This window comes from Antechinus flavipes, chromosome 6, assembly GCF_016432865.1.
Source record: "Antechinus flavipes isolate AdamAnt ecotype Samford, QLD, Australia chromosome 6, AdamAnt_v2, whole genome shotgun sequence".
Classification (NCBI taxonomy): domain Eukaryota; kingdom Metazoa; phylum Chordata; class Mammalia; order Dasyuromorphia; family Dasyuridae; genus Antechinus; species Antechinus flavipes.
In genome coordinates this window covers 202,509,428-202,530,978 of record NC_067403.1, presented here as the reverse complement: position 1 = coordinate 202,530,978, position 21,551 = coordinate 202,509,428, and the positions used below count along the sequence as shown (strand labels likewise).

The 21,551-nt window shown below is 39.2% G+C and overlaps 1 protein-coding gene across 1 annotated transcript in view; it reads left to right on the top strand.

Moving 5' to 3' along the window:
* SYT9 (synaptotagmin 9) overlaps positions 1 to 21,055 on the top strand; it is a 202,679-nt gene extending 181,624 nt beyond the window's left edge. Inside the window, exon 7 of the mRNA XM_051964791.1 lies at positions 19,746 to 21,055. Within this exon, the coding sequence (XP_051820751.1) occupies positions 19,746 to 19,754 (9 nt within the window). The 3' untranslated portion in view covers positions 19,755 to 21,055. The remainder of the gene's footprint in view (positions 1 to 19,745) is intronic.
* Positions 21,056 to 21,551: the final 496 nt, after the last annotated feature.

Sequence of the window (21,551 nt, the reverse complement as noted above, 5' to 3'; positions counted from 1 at the left end):
ATAAGTAGCAATAAAAGTGGGTCTTAAACCTAAGATTTCTGATACTTAGTCCAGTGTTCTTTCCATTGTGTCATGCTATATATCACCATCCTATCATTGCCCTAGCTTTGTCCAGTCTTTGCCACAATTTTCTCCCTAGATTTTCTCTTGAGTTTCCTCTGGATCTTCCTTGGGTTTACCACAGGAAAAAAGTGTAAGAACTGCAGACATTTATCCTTGAAAAAAAGAAAACTTAAGAGAGATGAGGCATCTGTCTTTGAAGGGCTTTTTATGTAAAAGAGTCCCAGGGAAATGGATCAGAAGCACTGATGAGTATTAGGGAAACTTCTTAACAATTAGAGCTATTCTAAAGTATAATAGGTTGCCATGGTAGAGAATAAGTATGGAGGTCTTCAAGGAGAGCTTGATGATCATATGTTAAGGACACTGTGGAAGGAATTCTTGTCTTAAAGTCCCTTCCAACTCTGAGAGCCTATTATTCTGTAAAATTAATTCAGGAAAGAAATCCAGAAAGATGAGGTTAAGGAACTTGAGAGGACCCACAAATTAACCCAGAGCTGTCTCCCACCCATCACCAGTTGACATTACTGAGCTCAGGTCACTTACTGCCTCAGAAGTGAAAGCTCTGAAAGAGTTTGAACTGGCACATCAGTGTGCCTATAATTTCCTCAGATGGTTCATGGAGCTTTATGACACATCTTCAAATAGCAGAGTGCAAAAAAAAAAAAAAAAAAAAAAAAAAAAAAAGAAAAGAAAAGAAAAAGAAAAAAAGAGAAAAAAACAACCTCTTTCCTGATAATTTGCAACACTTTCAATTTGTTTCACACATCTCCATATAAAAAGATTCACACATTGTTCCCAAGAAAACTAGTTTCCCACCAGCAATTAAGGAACTTCCTGACAGATTGAGAGTGAAACTGGTATTGTGAAATGGGCAAATGAGCCTAATGCAGTGCACCCAAGTGAGGGAAATCCCAAAATTGTCATGGGATAGAAGATGACACATCATCTAAGATGGACCTTTCTTCTGTCATCAATATATAATAACTTCTCTATCTTGGAGGTTCACTCAGACATGCTAGATTTGGAATCAAAAAAGTTAGGTTCACCTCCTGGCTCTGACATTTATCATCTCTGCAACCTTAGGCAAGACATTTAAGGTTTCTGGGCCTCAGTTTCCCCATCTGAAAAATAAGTAAGTTGAACTATATATCTTCTAAGGTCTCTTCTGACTAAAAATCTTTAAACCTATGAACCATGAGAAAACTAAATACCCATAAGCCAAATTATGATTGCCTATGATGACCCTACCCCATGCCAGCCAGTAAATTGGAACCAGTGGCTGGCCTAATTGAACCAAGATTTTTATCAGAGAATCACAGAATTTCTAACTGGAAAGAATCTCAGTAGCCAGCTAGCCTAATCTACATCATCCCCCAAAATATAATGTGATTATACATATGTGTGTGTTTATGTGTATGCGTGTGTGTGTGTATGTGTGTGTGTAAACACACATAATGGCAACCCCAAATATATTTATTTTGGTCAACATGCATTTATTAAGTATCTACACTATGCTAGGCACTGTTCTAAGCACTAGGAATACAAAGAAAGGTCAAAAAAAAAATTCACTCCCTAATCTTAAAGACCTCACAGTCTAATGTGGAAATTTGCTATTCGATAATTTTTTATTATATCTGATTCTGATGACCTTATTTGGAGTTTTCTTGGCAAAGTTAGTAGAATGATTTGTCATTTTCTTCTCCAAATCATTTTACATATGAGGAAACTGAGGCAAACAGAATAAAGTGATTTGGCCAGGGGCACATAGCTAGTAAATGTCTGTGGCTAGATTTGAATTCAGGAAAATGAGTATTACTGACTTCAGGATCAGCTCTCTATCACTACACCAACAGGCTGACCATAAAGGGTAAGACAGAATGCAAATATATATAGATACATATAGATATAGATATAGATATATAATAGATATAGATACACTATATACAAACAAGATAGAGAAAGAATGAATTAAAGATAATAGAGAAGAAGTATTAACATTAAGAGGGACCAGGAAAGACTTCTTGTAGAGGATGAACTTTTAGCTGTGATTTGAAGTAAGTAAGCCTGAGAAGCCAACTAAGGATGAAGAGAATTCTAATCATGGAGAACCATCAGTGAAAATGGAATTGGAAAGAATTGGAAGATGGAAGAGTTAGAAGATGGAGTGTCTTGTCTGAGGAAGCTAGTGTCACTGATCACAAAGTATATGAAAATGAGTTGCAAACAGACTGAAAGAGGAGGAGTCTAGGCTATGAAGGACTTTAAAAACCAAACAAAATTTTACAATTGATCCCCAAAGTAAACTGTCATAGAATGGTCAAATTAGGCAATCTGGCATTGGTTTGTGATTCATTCTTGCTGCTCAATATCTACTTTTTTCCTGGCTCAGAGGATTTTGCTGGAAGGGACCTTAGAAGTCACTTAGTCCATCCATCTTATTTTAAAGATGATAACTATGTAGACTATATATGCTATTGTAGACAGAATCTAATTTTAGGGCTGTCATCACTGCTTACTCCACATTGGCATTTGCTTTGTGGGAGAACTAGAGCAATAAGGTCACAATCCCAATCAAGATAAACACTTGAATGTGCCCACTTATAACACCATCATGACCATATAGCACAAGATCTAAGTCAAAAGCCACAACCATGCTTCCCTGGTTCCCTGGATCCCACTTCGCAATCATTTCATCCTTTCATATATAATAATGCATAATTTTCTGACATGCTTTATTAATAATAACTGACATTCGTAATGCTGTTTTAAGGTCTTCCAAGCCCTTTTCTCAATAGCAGTTAGAAGGCACAATAGATAGATCACCAGCCCTGGAATCAAGAGGATCCGAGTTCAAATTCAGCCTCAGACCCTTAACACTTCCTAGGTGTGTGACTTTGGGCACATCACATAACCCCTCACAAAATTGCCTTACAAAAAATTAATAACAATAATCCTTCAAGATAGATAGGGCAAGTATTTCATGCTTTCTCTACAAATATGTAATAAAAGGTAGTGTGGTACAATGGAAAGAATGATAGATTCAAAGTCAAAGGACAAATGTTCAAATTTGACTTCTATCATTTACTACATGAGTTACTTGGGTAAGTCATTTGACTTCCTTTGGGTCTCAGATTCCTCAACAAATAAAATGAGGGACTTGGGCCAAATATCCTCTAAAATACCTTTCAATTATAAATCTATAATCTTGTAATCTTTGGCCATATCCTCCCCAAAATCTATTTCCTGTTACCCTCCACATTGTTTTACACACACACACACATACACACACACACACACACACACACACACACACACACACACACACACACACACACACACTTCCCCTGAAATTATAATGAATCAATCCTTTCAATAGTTGCTTCCAAAAGGATGAGAACTTTGGAAATAATGTCATGGAAATGGAAATAGAGATTTTTCTCTCTTCCCCCCAATCCTCCTGCTTCCTAATCTTTTGACATTACCCCCTCTCCAGTGTCTTTTCCCCAGTGAAAAGAGAAGTAATCCTTTTTAAATAGACAAACAAATAAATAAAGAGATTTAAATTAAAGAGATGGAGTTCCTACGTGAACCCTCTCCAGATTTCCCCCACCTGCTAATTCCTCTCCCACCCTAGCCTACTCCATCTCCCCAAAATTATCTATTTTATAAAGAAAATATTTTTATCTACTTACGTGTGCGTATGTTATGTCCCTTGATAGAATGTAAATCCCTTAAGGTCAGATAGTGTTTCATTTTTTTAATTAAGTATTCCCAGAGCCTAGAGCAGGAAATGGAGCATAGTAGGTCCATGACAAATACTTATTAATTGATTGACTGATTGATACTAAAAATGAGCCAGTCCTGACCAAGAAAGAAATATGGGTTTCCCTCAGCTTCCCCCTAATGCTGAGCATACATCTGGCTCCTATAGAGAAGCCTATTTAAGCAGAGTAGTCAATAATGTCTGTACTAGATAGGTCACAATTCTAATGGGTAGCATCTTGTAGGACTGTTAGGCTTTCCAGTCCCTGGGATCACCCCTCTACCCAGAATCTCCTTCAGAAACATGAAGCTAAATTCTTCATATGTCTTCTATCATATAAGTCATACTAGATAGAATCCAAGCACTGTCTGCTCCACAGTCACTAGCTTATAGGAGGGTACTTGTGTGACCAAGCCACAAGCACATAATACACATGTGCATGTGTAACACAATGATCCTACAGTGGAAGGATACACAAACAAAGCGCAACAATGCTCTACTCTACCTCTGTCTTCCCTTCTTCCTTCCTGGTTCTCCATCATCTCCCATGTGGCAACTCAAAGATCACCCCTACTACATCCCTCTTGGTTTAATATCCACTACCTTTTACCATATACTTGTGTTTCTTGTGAATTTCAAATTTCTTATAGATTTTCAAATCTATTGCCCCATCAACTCCCACAAATGGGGACATCTACAGAGTGAACCTTTTCAGGGAAGCAGCAGCACTACTGCCACTCTTAGATCCCAGAATCCCAACCTCCTGCAAGATAGTCTTAGGAAACTGAAACTAGAGAGAATACTCTGTAAGTTAAGGACCATCCAGTCTGAGATTGGGTCATTTTTTTCCATTTTTACTTTTAATTATCTTATTGTGGCATTTTTTTAAAAAATAATGTTTTTATTCTTTAAACAGACTGAAGGGAATTTATTGTACAGCATTAATAGGAAGTCTAAAATGTGAATTAATATTTCCTTAACATTTAAGCCATTAAATTATTGAAAGTCAAAGATTACATTTTTCTTTGGAATGTATACTTCTTAATAACTACATTAAAAGCAAGAAAATATATCCATATATCAAAAATCATAGTTAACCATGTGTTTTTTGATTACCGCTACATAAAAAATAATAGTGCTTTATAGTCTGCAGAGGATACAAACATTATCTCATTCCGTGCTTATAACATTAAGTCCTGGGAGGTTAGTGCTATAGTTATTATCCCCATTTTAGAGATTAACAAATGGGATCTGAAAAACTGACTTATTTCCCAGGAGGACCTAACTAGCCAGTGTCTGTGTTATTTGAACCTAAGATTTCTTGACTCTAATCCTGGTGCTTTGTGAACTATGGCATATTATTTTTAGAAATTAAAATTAATGAGCATTACTCTCTGTGGCAAATAAGTTGTAGAGGTACAATTCTTAGTATAGCAAATGCCTGGAGGCTAAGAATAATAAGGGGAATAGGGAGCTAAGGTCCAAAGGTAGACATCAGTCTACAGTAGAGCCAAGAGAAAAAGAAAGACAATAGATAATCAGGAATGAGGTGTGACAGATCTGAACTCAGAGTATCACGGCAGTTCAGTAAATAAGGGAGTGCTTCAGCACCTGGGGTTGGGATTAATAGATTCAGTGCTTCTAGCTGGAATTAACTGATCCATGAAAACAGAAAGGCTTGAGGAGTGAAAGCTATGAGACCAAAGTCAGGGGCTCTTAGTTTAGTTCCAAGAAGGAACTGTTCCCTTTGTTCTTCCCAATCCTATCCCTCACATTATGACTAAAATCAACATGGTCCAAGACATAGGGCTATATATTTTTTATTCCAACATTGGCAAAAGATCTATGCCAATCATAGAAAATCAAAAGAAAAAATGATAACAGCTAGGTGGCACAATCAATAGAGCAATGAGTCTGGAGTCAGGAAAATTCATCTTCCTGAGTTTAAATCTAGCCTCAGACACTAACTGTGGGATCCTGGACAAACCACTTAATCCTGCTTGCCTCAGTTTCCTCATCTGTAAAATAAGCTGGAAAAGAAAATGAAAAACCACTCCTATATCTTTGCCAGGAAAACCTAAAATGAGCTCACAGAGAGTTAGACATGAGTGAAATGACTAAATAACTACAAATAAAGTACATCCCTTCCCTGTGCCCTGTACTAACTCCTGTTCAGTTTCCTGTTGGAAAAAGCATTGTGAATAGGAAATATGACTTTTTTTTAAATAGAAGTTTCTACTTATCATCTATCAGAAATTGCCAACAAAATTCTCAGGCCATTCTCTAATCTTACAGTGAGGAATGAATGTCATTCCAGATATCCAAGCATTTTACCAATTCACTTGAAAGCTAGAAATCTGTTGCTACAGGAGAAAGGGAAAGTGGAACAAATGGAAGAGCTTAACAAGGTAACCTTCAACTAGTTACATGTGCCCAGATGGTTCCATCCATTGTGCCAAAAATAAAGCCTAATGTTAATTTTGCTTTTCCCCCAAATTTTGCTTTGGGGGAAATGGCAAGCATGTTCTTAGTGAGGAACTTAACCATTCCTCATGCTCAGTATTCATTTTTCTTACTATTCTTAAAAATGTGTCAAGAACTAATGTACAGTTGGTAGAGTTGTGAACTGATCTAGCCATTTGAGAGAGAGAAATTTGGAACTGTGCCCAAAGAGCAATCAAATTGTACATATCCTTTGATCTAGCAATATTACTGCTGGATCTATATCCCAAAGAAATCATTTAAAAAGGGGGGCAAAGACTCATAAACAAAAATATTTATAGTGACTCTTTTTGTGGTGGCAAAGAACTGGAAATTGAAGTAATACCTGTCAATTGAGGAATGGCTGAACAAGTTGTGGTTTATGAATGTAATAGAATATACTATTATGCTATAAAAAATGATGAGCAAGCAGATTTCAGAAAAACATGGATTTATGAACTGATGCTGGGAGAAGTGAGCAGAACCAGGAGAACATTATACACAGTAACAGCAACACTGTGAGGTGAACAACTATAATAGACTTAGCTCTTCTCAGCAATACAGTGATCCAAAACAATTCCAAAAGTCACATGATGAAAATTGCTATCCACATCCAGAGAGAGAACTGTGGAGACCGAATGGAGATCAAAGTATGCTGTTTTTACTTTTTTTGTTTTTTTCTTTCTCGTGGTTTTTCCTTGTGTTCTGATTCTTCTTTCACAACATGACTAATATGGAAATATATTTAACATGGTTGTACTTGTATTGCCTGTCTCAGGGATAAGGGAGGAAAGGGGAAAGGGGAGAACAATTTGGAACTCAAAATCTTATTTTAAAAAAGATAGTTGAAAACTATCTTAGGAAAAAATGCTATTAAGTGAAAGTATTTGGAGAAGGAAGAGAGCAAAAAGGCAAGAAAAGACTGTAAAACTGACCCACATTTAACAATTGATCTGCAGTAATCCTGCTTCAAACAATAAACTGTCCTCCCTTGTCAAAAGGATCAAAAGGTTGTTCTTAAAGTATGTGTTCACTTTTCCATGGCAGTTACAAAATTGCCATTGTTTACTTGTCTCCTGTATTTTTTTCATGAACAATTTTCCTTGAAGATTTCAATCACCTCTTAACATGAAAGACAACCCTGAACTTCTGCTTTTTATCTGAGTTTTTCCTTTTCCTATTTGTACATGATTTTACATTCAGCCTTGCAATTTATAGGGCATATCTCTCTGCTTGTGTGATCCCAATTTTGTTGTCAATAAGAAACAATGATTACTTTTACCAATTGTAATATGTGTATAGTAAAGTTTTGAGGTCAAAATTATGACATAGGTTTAGAATTTGTTTGCATGCATTTAAGAGGTGGAATTAAATACACTATATCAGTTCCTGAAAATTTTTGTGAGATACTATGTTATCTTCCACTAGTAGTTAAGAGGATGATGGGACTAGAATATATATGATGAACTCTGCTAGTAGTAAAGGAGAAAATAGTCTGCTTGAATACTAATTAATATCTTTGAGTCAAAAGCCAAAAAAAAAGATATCAATAGAACTACTAAAACATAAAAGATCTTATTTTGAATATATTCATGACTTAAACACAAAACAAAATAAAAATTTACAAGTTGGATGCTAAGAACTGATTTTTATGATAATTTTAAGAACTGCCAAGGGAAGCTACTAACTGGTATTGCCATGTTTCTATTCCACAGTCTCCTCTGTCCATATGTTCCATTATTTCTACCCCCAAAAAAATTTTTAATTGAAACCCAATTCCTGTTATGTTTGGACTTTCACCTAAGATGTTACTTACTTAGATCATGACTAAGAAAGTTCTTTGGGGATTAGCGTATTTCTATCTAATAGCAAGACAAGGGTCCTGACAAATTCAAGGAAATATAAATTAGAGTCAGTTTCAAGGTTAGGAACCCAAAACTTTGATTGGTTAAGAGAAGTTATTACAAAGACTTATATTCTTTTTCCTTCCTATCTCTGACTAAGCTTAAGTTAGGGAGAAAAGATTCTTCATCTCCTTTGTGCTCAGGCACTTGGTCCACAGTTCAGACAGAGAGTCTATTTCTTGGATTAAGAAACTTCATCATAAAACTTGAGATTTAATGTTCTGGAAGTTACCTTACCTTTCCATAGCCTTGAAGTTCACATGACTTTGTAGGGTGATGAGGGTCACTGGAGGCAGGTGAATTGGCCTTCGATATCAGATCTGATAATACCATCCCATTTCAATATGGGCTTTGCATTTACCTGTACATTGTTTAATCAATTCTGAATCCATAACATTTTTGTTTTTCTGGGACAAAATTCTGACTTTATTGATAATGTGCTTCTTTTCTCTGATGGTGTCCTCCATCCACCTTGATACTTTATGCCATCTCCTTGCAAGCCTAAAACTCCTTGGTACAAGCCAAGAACTCCTTTTGTTGCTATTGTCATATTATGTCCATCATGCTTACTCTCTATACACATAATGCCAGAATTGAGAGGAAGGAGCTTTAGGAGCTCCGTAGAGCCAACTTGGACAGATTAGGATCTTTCCCTACATGTTAGGTTGGACCAAACCTCCTATATTTGGGGAGTACATTTTTTTTCTTTTTCTTTCTATCCTTTCTTTATTTCTCCCTTCCTTCCTTCCCTCCTTTCTTTTCTTTTTGCATTTTTATTACTACCCATCAAATCTCCCACCCACATAGAAACCTTGCCTTGGAACAAACTAGGATACGTAATAGTCGCATCTGAAAATCTCCATCTCATCTGAACCTTGCATTTATTACTTCTTTGACAAGAGCCAGGTGGCAAGCTTTTTCCTCAGTCTTCTGAAGTCATCGTTTGTCACTATATCGATCCCAGTTCTAAAGTCTTTCTTTGCTGTTTTCTTGTACATTATCATGATTCCTTCCAGAATCTTCCAGTGCTCCATAGACATAAGATTTTTTATAGATTCCATGCATTGGACCTTGTTTGGGGGTCTTATCTTAAAATTCCTAGACTATGAAATCATGGAAAGGTTTCAGGAAATCCCACTTCATTTTGATACAATTCTATCATGTTTTTAGTTTCATCCAGAACTGTGATTTCAATGGTATAGGGAAATCTTATTGTAGAAAATCCTCCTGATGATTTAGTCAGTCAAATATTTATTAAATAAATACACATCTACTGTGTGATAAGTATTAGACCAAACATGGGGGGACAAAAAAGTAAAAAATGGTTCTTGCTCTCAAAAAATTCACAATATAATGGGGAAAACAACATGCAAAAAAATAATGCAAAATTAAACTACATGAAGGTTAGATTGGAGTTAATAAGAGAGAAGAATTAAGGAGGATCAGGAAAGGCTTCCTATTGTTCAGTTATTTTTCAGGTGTGTCCATCTTTTCTTGACTCTATTTGGGCATTTTCTTGTCAAAAATATTAGAATAGTTGGCCATTTTTTCTCCAGCTCATTTTACAGATGGGGAAACTGAAGCAAATGGGGTTATCTGCCTCGCTCAGGATCACACAATTAGTAAGAATCTGAAGCCGGATTTGAACTCAAGAAAATGAGTCTTGCTACTGAAGGCCTGGCACTCTATCCATTGTGCCACCTAGCTGCCCAGACTTCCTATAGAAGGAAGGATTTTAACTGGGACTTATGGGAATCACAGGAAACCAGAAGGCAAAGATAAGCCAGATCATTCAGAGATGGGGGGACCATCAGTGAAAATTCTTGGAGACAGATGGACTAGGAACAGCAAGAAGGAAGGTGTCCTGGGATCACAGAATATGAGGGCAGGGAGTAAGGTGTAATGTTGTAAGAAGACTGGAAAGAAGGAACGGATTATAAAGGCTTTGAATGCCAGAGAATTTTATATTTGATCCTAGAGGCAATAATGAAGCTACTGAAGTTTATTGAGTAGGAGGAGAGTAATGTTCACTTTGACAGCTGTGCTAGAGCAGAGAAATACTTGAGACCAGAATAATGACAGGCCATTATAATAATCCAGGCATCCACCTGGACACCTACCCAAGATACAGAATGCACTGTGCACAATGAGTACCCTGCAAAAACAGACCAAGTATAGAGGGGTCCCCAACACACAAAAGTCACCTGACTCTAAAAGACATCCTTTTGGGACAGTTTCTTGAGGATCACAAATAGCAAACCTATATATTGTCAACAAAACATCTTTGGCTTAGCTTATGTTTGGTTTTTTTTTTTTTTTGGGGGGGGGGTTGTTTGTTTGTTTGTTTTTTTTGAGGCTATTGGGATTAAGTGACTTGCCCAGGGTAACATAGCTAGGAAGGATTAAATATATGAGACCAGATTTGAACTGGGGTCCTCCTGACTTCAGGGCTGGTGCTCTATCCACTGCACCAACTAGCTGCCTTTACTTATGTTTTAAAATACACGATAATGTTGCACTCATGAAACAGAAGAAGAAAGAAACTAAGAGATTGCAGGGAAGAATCAGAGAAGTGGAGGAAGGAAATATATTCCATAATTTTCTACTTTTGCCTCAGATCTATTTTAGAGATCATCATTTCACTTGCCAGGACCTTAAGTACCACATGAGGAGCAGTGAGGGCAGGTGAGCAACACTCCTGGATGCTGAGGCTGATCAGGAGGGACTGAGGAGCAGTGAGAGAGCATTCTTAACAGCCTGTCAGGCTGCTGGTGGGTAACCAGAGGCGATCCACACTGTCTCATCTGTATCTCACCATTCAGCTGGTGCATGCTGAGCTCCTGCCTCAGAGGCACACCACAGCAGGGGATGGTAGACAGCTTATGACAAGAGACAAATGGATAAAGTGCCCAGGGGAGGCAGCATTCATGGACCAGCAACTTTACTTACCAACTACAGTGATGATACCTGAGTAATTATTAGGGAATTGTCCTGTTACAATTATCCCACTAGAATCAGTAATACACAGTACAGTGATAGGGGCTGCTTTGAAAATCCCAGCTGTTGTGTACATGTAGTCAGTTCTGCTGGTTCTGATGCTGTGGCTTGGGGACATGGCGGTGACTGCTTCCTGGCAAATCAAAGGCTCTCCAAGAGCATTCAGTTCTTAAAGATCTCAAAACTTTCATCTTAGGCAGCCTTACTGCAATATGTGCTACTGTATCAGTATCACCAAGGAAAAAAAATATGGTGGATACCACCCATTCTGAGCCATTTGTATTTCTGAGCCCAGTAAAGTTCTCCCAGAGGATAAGAGTTTCTCCCAAGATGCTCAGACTGTTACTATGCAAAATAGGAGGAAAAACAAGAAACAGAAAAATATCGCTTTCTCTAACTTCACACACATGCATACTGACAAGGACTTACAATCCAGTTGGAGAGATAGATTTAACATAAATGTAACAGATGGAAATTAAGTGTGCTATTGTACATGGTCAAATTAAATGTGTCCGTGGCATAAGTAATACATACCTTAGGTGTTGGACAGCTAATTCTCCCTATTGTCTAATTACCTTTTAATGCCTTAGTTCCTTCCTGAGCCTGAAGCTTGGGAGAACTAAGACATCCAAAATACTGGGGGCTCCTGGGATGTCACCCTAGAAGAGTCTTGGTAGCCATTGGCCTGTTGACTGTCTATGTACCCAACCTTTGAGAAAGTCTTTGCCTGATTTGGGTTCCAAGTTGGGGAGAGAGAAAGACAGACAGACAGACTGACAGACAGACAGACAGAGACAGATGAAGACAGAGAGAGACAGAGACAGAAACACAAAGGCAGAGTGTGTTTAGTTAGTTAGTTTCTGCTTTCTCAAACTAGTTTGTCAAAAAGTTATCTGGTTTCAAAGAGCACACATCTGTGTCATTTAGGGTTCATTCCTGTTCCTAAGATACCGTCAGTTCATGGACACAGATGCACTGGTTATTGCAGAGTTGTACCCTTCTGTGCTTAGGATAATATAACCCTTTTGAGCTCTATGGTGCTCAAGAGAGAAAAATCAGAGCTGCGTTGCGAAAAAACCAGTACCTCCTGGGAACTCGAGCAAAATTCTTTCCCCATTCCTCCTGCAGAAGTAAACTCTTCTTCTGGGACTTTAAACCCCCTAGTTCTTTGTTTTCAATTATTTCCTTTGAGTTGATTTGCTCATACTATTTCTTTCCCTTCAATCTGGAGCTTCATGATTAGCATTATTTTCAAAACCAGATGGGAAATAAACAGCAAGATAATAAAAATGATGATTCCTATCCTGTTTTGTGCAAAGTGTCCATAGGATTCTATGAAGAAACCACTTTATTTCTCTCTTCAAAATCCTGGGAGTCTCTTGTTCTAATGCTTTGTGTTGGCTAAGATGGCCTCGGAGGCGTTGTTCTATGTAGGTGTTTCTATGATTCAGGGAGCTCATATTCTGTAACTGCAGAAGAGACCATAGGATCATAACTGCACAGCTGGAAGGAACCTAGGAGAACATTTAGTTCAACCCTTTCTTTTTATAGATGAAGAACTGAGGCCTAATTACTTGCCCACAGTTAAATGGATATCAGAAGCTGAACCTAATTCTAGAATCCTCTGACTCCAGGTCAGCTCTGTCCACCATACCACACTGCCTGAAACATCAGAGGGACAAAAGGCCCAAGTTTATTCCTAATGGCTTATACTGTCCACTCGGAATCCTGAAAAACTGGTCAGCAACTGGACAACATGCTGGACTGTTTCTTACAATTCCACCTGGTGGGGACCCAAGGAAAGGGACCGTCAATTGTCTATGTCATGAGCAAAGTTTTCTCCAAGTGGGGAACTCAGAAAGGTCACTACAGAGAGATTCCCCATTAGAAGAGCACTGAAGAATCTATAACAAACCAAGAAATCAGTAGGAAGGAGAAGGTGGGTTCCAGGTCAGAAATATGAACCAGAAGCAAACAGAATTCAAGGAATGAGAAAAGAAAGGAACTTTAGGATTCAGATGAAGGGTCTGCTTCAGGAATTGCAGAGCGGCTTGGGACTCAATGCAGAGTTCAGCATAATTTACAGCACAAAAAAGCATAGGTATTTTGTGGGTTCCTGCACATTTGTATGTCTAGTCTCTCACGGGGCTCACTGTCTTTGTTCCCTGTCCTCCAGGGATACTTCTTCACTCACCTTCCAGATTAGCTGCTGTTGAACAGCTCTCCATTGCTATTAAGAGCATTGTTCACGGGCTAATAGTAATTACTCTTTCTCTCCAGAAAACTCCAGCCTTTTGAAGGCTGGACTTGATATGATACTATTATCAATGAAACATATCCACCAATTCATTGGCAAAAAGGTGGTTTGCCGAATCTAGACTTATTTCCTCTGCCTATTGTTTTCTTGCCCTATTAATTAGAGGGGAAGAGGGTTTACATCTTCTGAAATCTTCCTTCCAATAATATTAATAATAGTAAATAAGTATTAAGGGATCTAAAACTTACAAGACATTTTACATTATCTCATTTGATCCTTACGGGAACCATGTGAAGTCCCTGCTATTATTATCCCTATTTTATAGATGGGATAGTATATATCAAACCAGTCTCAGAGGCAAAGAGACCTGATTCAGTCTAACATATATTGTCAAGTTTCCCAGACATTGTCAAAGAAGGTTCCAACATGCTTTAGTAGAGTAAAATGTACCTAAATCTGTGAGGATCCCATAGTCAATTCATCCCAGGAGGGAAAAACATGGAATAAAGCAGGCTCAATACAGGTAAAAGGTCTTTGCTGGATACAGCTGTTCCCCACTTGGACTGTCCCAAATTTCTATAGTTCCATGTACAACTCCTTTGACAGAACCATGAACTCCAGCTCCCTCTGGCAATATTTTAACCCTCCTACTTCATAAATAGAAAGTTCTTATTCAGGTGCTATATTACCAGCCTTCAATCTCTCAAATCATGAAAACTGAATTCACAGATTATTGGGAAATTGTGGGAATATTACACAACTTGGAAAGGATGGCAATTCTCCAGTATGGCCCAAAATAAGAAAGATCAAGTTATATCCCTAATAAGATATTTACCATGTTTACCCATCAGGATCCAATATTCTTTAAGCGCCTTTATTGGTAATGGTTTTAGTCCCAGTAGGAGTTCTACCAGGAAGGGAACATCAATACAGGAGCCCAGGGGTTAATGATTCTTTTATATGTGTTGGCAAAGTCTGGCTAGGCCCCATCTCCATTTAATGAAAGTAAATTGCAGGCTAACAACAGCTCATAATCTTGGTCATCAAACAAGACTCATGAAGATGGCAACAGAGCTGCTCTCTCCAAAGGGCCTGAATCCTTAGGGAGATATTTATTCTGGTTTTGTTTCCGTTACATGAGTTGGCAAGGCTAGGGTATGTGATTATCCAAGAAAAAGCCAAATATAATTTTAAAGGTACAAGCTTTTCAGTCTAACCTGTATTTTGTACCTGTTTAGATGTTTCTGTGCATGTATTTTCGGGGCATATCTCCTATTAGGGTAAATTTCAACTCAAGCCTCTTCAGCAGAATTTTGTGAAGGAGCTTTCCTCCCCTCTCCCCCCCCAGCCAAGAGTTCCCCAAAACACACTCTGTTGGTCAAATCTACCTTCTCAGGGAGGTACTACACAGTAAATCCTTCATAGGTAAGAGTCAGATTCCCTCTTTCTTTCTATTTATAAAGAAAGCCTAATCTTCTCCTGAATACACAATGAAGATGAGTGTCTATCCATCCCATTTGAATACTGATGTCTGTAGTAAGTGTCATTCAGAGGAATGTAAGATCCTTGAGGGCAAGAATGATTTCAGGTTAGGCTTTGTGTCCCCAAAACCCACACAATAACATGGCACACTGTAAATACTCAATAAATGTTTGTTAGCTGATTAATCTACTCATTCATTCAGTATTACAAACATTAAGCACCTACCAAGTGGAAGATATTATGATAAGAACTGGGAATTCAAAGGCAAAAATAGTGAAAGTGCCCTCCTTAAAGGGCTTACATTCTATTGGGAAAATAAAATGTAAGAATAAATGCAGAGGGACAGCTAATTGGTCCAGTGGATAGAGCTCCAGCCCTGAAGTCAGGAGGACTTGAGTTCAAATCTTGCCTCAGATACTCAACACTTCCTAGCTGTTTGACCCTGGGCAAGTCATTTGATCCCAATTGCCTTAGCAAAATTAAAAATAAAAATAATGCAGAGTGCTTTCAATAGGGAGAAAACAGCAGCAAGTGAGAGGATCACTTGTAGGAGTGTAGGAAGTGATACCTGAACTGTGTTTTGAAGAAAGCTCAGGATACACCAGCCCGCTCCCTTTTGCTTTTGCTATGTGCATGCACATTGGTGTCCCTAATACCAGAATGCTTCATGCTGGAGGCTTCTCAGTAGGAGTATCTATAGCAACACATGTCTGATGGTATCTGTTATTTGTCACAACAGAGTCATAAGGCTTGCTGGTGGAATCAATTCCCAGCCAAAGCACAAGGAAGGCGGGTTTCAAAGGGAGTAAAAGGAACTTAATTAAACTAATAGGTTTGCCTTGAGCAAATAGCCAAGAGAAAGTTGGAAGAACCATCCCTATGTTTCCATCTTTTTGTAAGAGACCTGCAAGCAGTTTTTATTTAAGCAGCCATATTCAGCAAATATTTTATGAATACCTACTATGGCCATTACTTTATGCTAAGGGCTATGGATGCTACAGAGCCATCTAGAACATCCTCATTTCTGCCCCAGAGCACAAAGTTTGCAATGGAGTCAAGCAGACCAGTACTGAAACATAGCTAAAAGCTCACAGGGGACAGACATGGACATCCAAGGATCCATTTCAGTAAAAGTTGCATATGCTGAGCCAATAAGCAGCACAAACTACAGTAAGTGCCTGAGGGTTTCAGAGGAAAATGTGAGTACTGCCTGGAACAGCTGGTGAAAGCTTGCTGGAAGAGGCGGGACTGGAGAATTGACAACAAATTTTTCTTTTAAATGTAGAGAAATAGAGTCGTGTCTATTTTCTATGCTAATGGAAGGAAAAGGGGGGAAAATTCAGGAAAACTTTATATTCATCTTTTGTAGTTATAGAAATATGCCCTGGTTGGTCTCCATTCCACCTGTGATGATGAAACGTGCCAGGAAGGACAGAAAAGGTGAGAGTAGCTTCCTGCAATGCCTCTTTCTTTTTCATACATCAATTTCTCCATTGGAAAATGGACATATTGAGGAAACTAGGGTGTTAAAAGTGCTTCTAGAACCTTGATTTGGGAATACTAGGTTTAAGTATAAGAAAAGACTACTATATTACATATGGCAACACTCCTTGGATCATGTGCCCAAGGTGACCTAGAAGTTCATCTGAATGTGAGGATGAGAAATACAAAGTCTACCAGGCAAATCCTCATAATGCCAATTTATTAAGGCACAGTTCTCAAGAGTGAGAGATCTTTGCTGCTCCCTCCTCCTCTACAAAGAAATACTGGTTTTCTCACAGGCTCCTAAGATCTCTGGAAGCTTGGTATAGTAGAAGGGTAACATTGCCTTACCTTGAATTCTGGCTCTGTCACTTGCTATGTGTTACCTTGGGCTGGTCACAACTTCTTAGAGTTTCAGTTTTCTTATCTGTAAAGTGAGGGAGTTGTGTAAGCTGTAAAACCCTGTTCAGCTATTCATTTGTAATGCAATTCTCTCTCTCTAAGTGACTTAGAGGTTCCAGGTGGTGCCATAGTGCATAAAGCACCAGGGTTCCAGTGAGAAAGACTCATCTTCCTGAATTCACATCTAGCCTCAGACACTGACTAGCTGTGTGATCCTGGATAGGTCACTTCATCTATTTACCTCAGTTTCCTCATCTGTAAAATGAGCTGGAAAAGGAAATGGCAAACCGCTCCAATATCTCTGCCAAGAAAATCCTAAATGGGTCACAAAGAGTTGAACTTGACTGAAAAAATGACAGAACAAGGGCAAACTAAAATTACAGTCCCTCCCACTGTTATGTTTCCTGTTAACAGCCAGCCAGTTGATATAATTAGCTCAAAACAACAGAATTTTTAAGATGGCATAGAATAGAAGCAACAACCCATTCCTTCCCCCTCCAAAAAAAAAAAAAAAAACCTGAAATGCACTTTCTCACAAATTCATGGGAAAATTACATTTAGTAAAAATGCAAAGTACCAAGGTAATAAGAAAACAAATGTAACTAATATTTTGGGGCCTTGATGTCCTTTCTAGAGTTCTCTTCACTCCAATCTCAGTAGTCAGGTCTAGTTCTTCCTTAAATCCACAGTTGGGTCTCTACTCTGATACCAGAATCATGAGCCTTAAAGATGCATCTTCCCTCAAGTCAGTGCATCTCTATGTCTGCCTTCATTTGCACCTTGAATTCTCTTGAACTAACCCTTGTACTTCTAGCCAAAGCATCTCCTACTGAACAAGTAAATCTACTGATAGACATCACTATAACCAATAGGAGGGGAAGAAAAAAAGAATTCCCCTCTTCCTCCCCCACAACTGCCCTTTAGTATAGTAACTCCACAAAACTGTTCCAACCTTGCACTTATTTGAATAGACAAGTTTCAATATCTTTGGAGGTAACGTGGCAGGGGGGTGGGGGGTGGAGGGAAGTCTAGCGGTATTCTAATTTAATCAAAGAGAAAATTATTCAACTACTAAACATTACCAACAACATCTCTGGATAAATTGGCTTTGAGATGGAATGGAGGGCTGGATTATAATACATCAGGACAAGAATAGCCTGAGATTTAAGTGGATGAATAGACCAAGGAGCAGCTTCTAGCTCAATATATACAACATCCAGGGAATAATAATCATTATGATGATGATGACAATAATGGCAACAACAATGACAGTAATGACTGGAGAGGCAGCAGGGCATAGTTTCCAGGAATAGCGAGGAGAGAGTTTCACTTTACTCTGCCATCATCAGAACTCATCCTGAGTATCATATTTGGTTCCAAGTGCACAGTTTAAGAACATTGATAAGCTAGAGCATCCAGAGGAGAGCAACTAGGATGATGAAGAGCTTTGAATCCATGGCAAATGAAGGTCAGTTGAAGGAACTGAACAGATTTGGCTTAAGAAAAGAAACTTGGGGGTGATTTGATAGTGATCTTCAATTCTTTGAAGCAGGGATTTGTTCTTTTTTTGACCCCTGAGAGCAGAACCTGTAAATGGGTAGAAATTGTAAAGAGGCAATTTTGAGCTTGAAAGATCAAGAAAAACTCCTTAAAGCTTCCCAAGGATGAAATGAGCAGTTTAGGCAAGTGGTGGGATCATCCTCCCTGGATGTCTTTAAGAAATGACCACCTTTCATGTAGGATATAGTGAGGAGTGTTTTTGTGAAGGAGTTAGACTACATGGACATTGATTCCATGATTCTAGGTGGTAGATAGAGAGCTAGCCTCTGAGTCAAAAAAGCCTGAGTCCCAAGTTTTGTCCTGGACACATTCTAAAGGAGTCTGAGAGAGAGCTCAGGTGAGCCTCTGCCTTAACTCTGCCATCTTGGCTCCATCTCTTGGAGGTGTGATCTCTGTCTCTGTGATCCTGGACATGTCACTTAAACCTCTCACACACAGCAGGCAATTCCAGAACATAATTTGCTTGAGAAGGTGGCAATCTGCACTGGTAAAGGGAGTTTATTTCTTTCCTTTGAATTCCCTATACATACCAATGAAGTGACAGATCTAACCCAAAGGTAATAAAACACCCATCCAATTTTCTTCTCAAAGAAGGTGATAAATGAAATCTTTTTTGTTCTTCCAGAAGACTTGTTTAATATATCATTCAGTGTTGAAAAGCTAAAGTCATATAATACTAGATCCATGATTGGAACCTCTTCCCATCAATTACCACCCCATAATTTTATAAATGAGAAATCTGAGGTCAGAAAGGTTACATGTGACCCAGTCACACAAGAAGTGTGTACTGGAGGGAAGGGGAAAATTTAAATCCAGGTCTTCTGTCTCTAGAATCAGTTTTCATTCCTCTACACTAAGTATGTTTCATATCCAGTTCATTCTTTTCCTTCTTCCATGTACCTCTTTCATCTCAACCCCAAATGCAGTTCTATGCTATCAAGTGGTATGATTTCAATCCCAAATGCAGTTTTATGTTGCCAAGTGGTATAATTTCAAAGTGTCTGCTGCTTTTTATGTTTAACCATGTATGTGAATAAACCCAGGAATCTTTTGTCTCTTCTGCACTCTACACAAGGTATATGACTTTCTTTCTTTGTGATAATTACTGTCTGACTCATGTTACCTGCATGTGGCCAATCATCAGAACCAGGCAGAATAAATTAAGTTCAAATAAAGGCCTGAAGTCTGTCAGATGAAATCCAAGAGCTTTGCAGAAAACTGGGTTTCATCCAGTACACCTGGACAACAGAAAATGAGCTCTGTACACCTGGAGAACAAGAAAAGAGCTGTATTGTGTGCGTAGTGTATGCTATCCAAACTCATAATATTTTCTTTTTATTTCTTTCCTGTACAGAAACGATAGTAATGGAGGTGAGGACTGCTCAGGCTAAGTGATGAGCCCAGACCATTGGATTCCAGCTGTCTTAAGCTGCTTTCCCCTTCCAACACCACCCCAATAGCCCCACCAACCAACTGCTCAGATGTAACCTTAGCAATAACAAGTCCTCTCCCAAGACCAGGTTTGAGGAGCGCCAAGTGAACCTGCCTACCTTCTTGGCCCAGTCCAAAGCCAAGTATGCCATGGGAGAGGACTTGCTGTGTGACCAAGAATCAAGATTGGACGAAAGAAGGAAGGGCTCCGTACCAGCTACATTCCCCCTGCCCCTGCCCCTGCCTCGGCCACTAGGGTCGATCTAGACTCACTGTCCCCCACGGTTGGTGTTGAACAGCAGAATGATGAACATCTGCAGGGTTTAGCAGCTGTCCTGCAAAAACGAACAGAAATACCGCTTGGCCAGAGTCCCCACAGAATGAAAGTACATGAAAAACAAAGCTGGCGATAAGAATCTCTCCTTTGGCTGGGCTTTCCCATGAGTTAGTGACTTCACCCCTATCAGGAAGGCTCTGGGAGATCCCCCCAGCACAGACAGGGCAGAGCTTAATGAATGTGCAGGGAAGCCAAACACGTACCCCACTTCGAGGGACCAGCACACAGTTCCCTTGTAGGCTTCCCTGCCTGCCAAAAACCATTCATTGACAGTGCAGGTTAAAATTGGACTTTGTGGGGTGGGGGGAGGGAGGGGCAGACATTTTCAATCCTACAAATTCTCCCCTAAGTAAAGGAAATGTGGGTCCAGCCTGCTGTTTTGAGTGCCTTCTGGTCCATTTCCATGTGCAACACTCTAGACTACACCTTCCCCCTGCCTTGGTGTTGCAGCCAAAGACAATACTTCTCATTTTCTTTTTAACACAAGCATCACATCAGCCCCTAGGTAATGGAAATACCTAGGAAAGAGCTAAGTCCAAGGGCTTTCAACTGTGACATCATCAAATTAGTGTTGGATGTTGCTCCGTAGCCAGCCACTCAAGTATCACTCAGGCTTCTGACAAAGCGGATGGACAAAGCAGAGCCCTCAGCACTGCCGGGGGGTGAGAATTCCACAGCCCCAGGAAACTTCCCTTTATCCACTGAGGCAATGTGGCTGGTGCCCGGCCTTTCCAAGGACAGACAGCTTCAAATGAGTATACCTTAGATGAGAGGAGAGGAAAAGAGAGGAGGGAGAGGAGAGACAGACAGACAGAGTGAGAGAGAAACAGACACAAAGAGAGATAGAAAGAGGGAGGCGAGGAAAGAAGGGGGGGCAAGAGAGGGAGGGAGAGAGAAGGAGATAGAAAGAGAGAGAGAGAGAGAAAGAGAGGAGAAAGAAATAGAAAAAGAGAGAGAGACAGACAAGAGAGGGAGGGAAAAAGAGGGAGATAGAGAGAAAGAAGAGAGAGAAAAAGAGAGAGAGAGAGGAGAAAGAAATAGAAAGAAGAGAGAGACAGACAGACAGACAGACAAGAGAGGGAGGGAGAAAGAGCGAGATAGAGAGAAAGAAGAGAGAAAGAGAGAGGGGAGAAAAAGAGAGAAAGAGAGAGAAAGAGAGAGAGAGAGAGAGAGAGAGAGAAGCTATAAATATTTAAAGAGCTACACTACGGAATGAAGGTCCCAACATTTGTAATAGATGCCTTAGGCAATCCTTGTAGAGGTCACATTGCATGAGAGAAATGGTTTCAAAATTGGGCTTCATGCCTCACTTGTCCAATCACTGCTTAAAAATAGCCAGGAGCTAAAATAACAAGGTGTAGAGATATATGGTGTGGTCCCCCAACCTGCTTC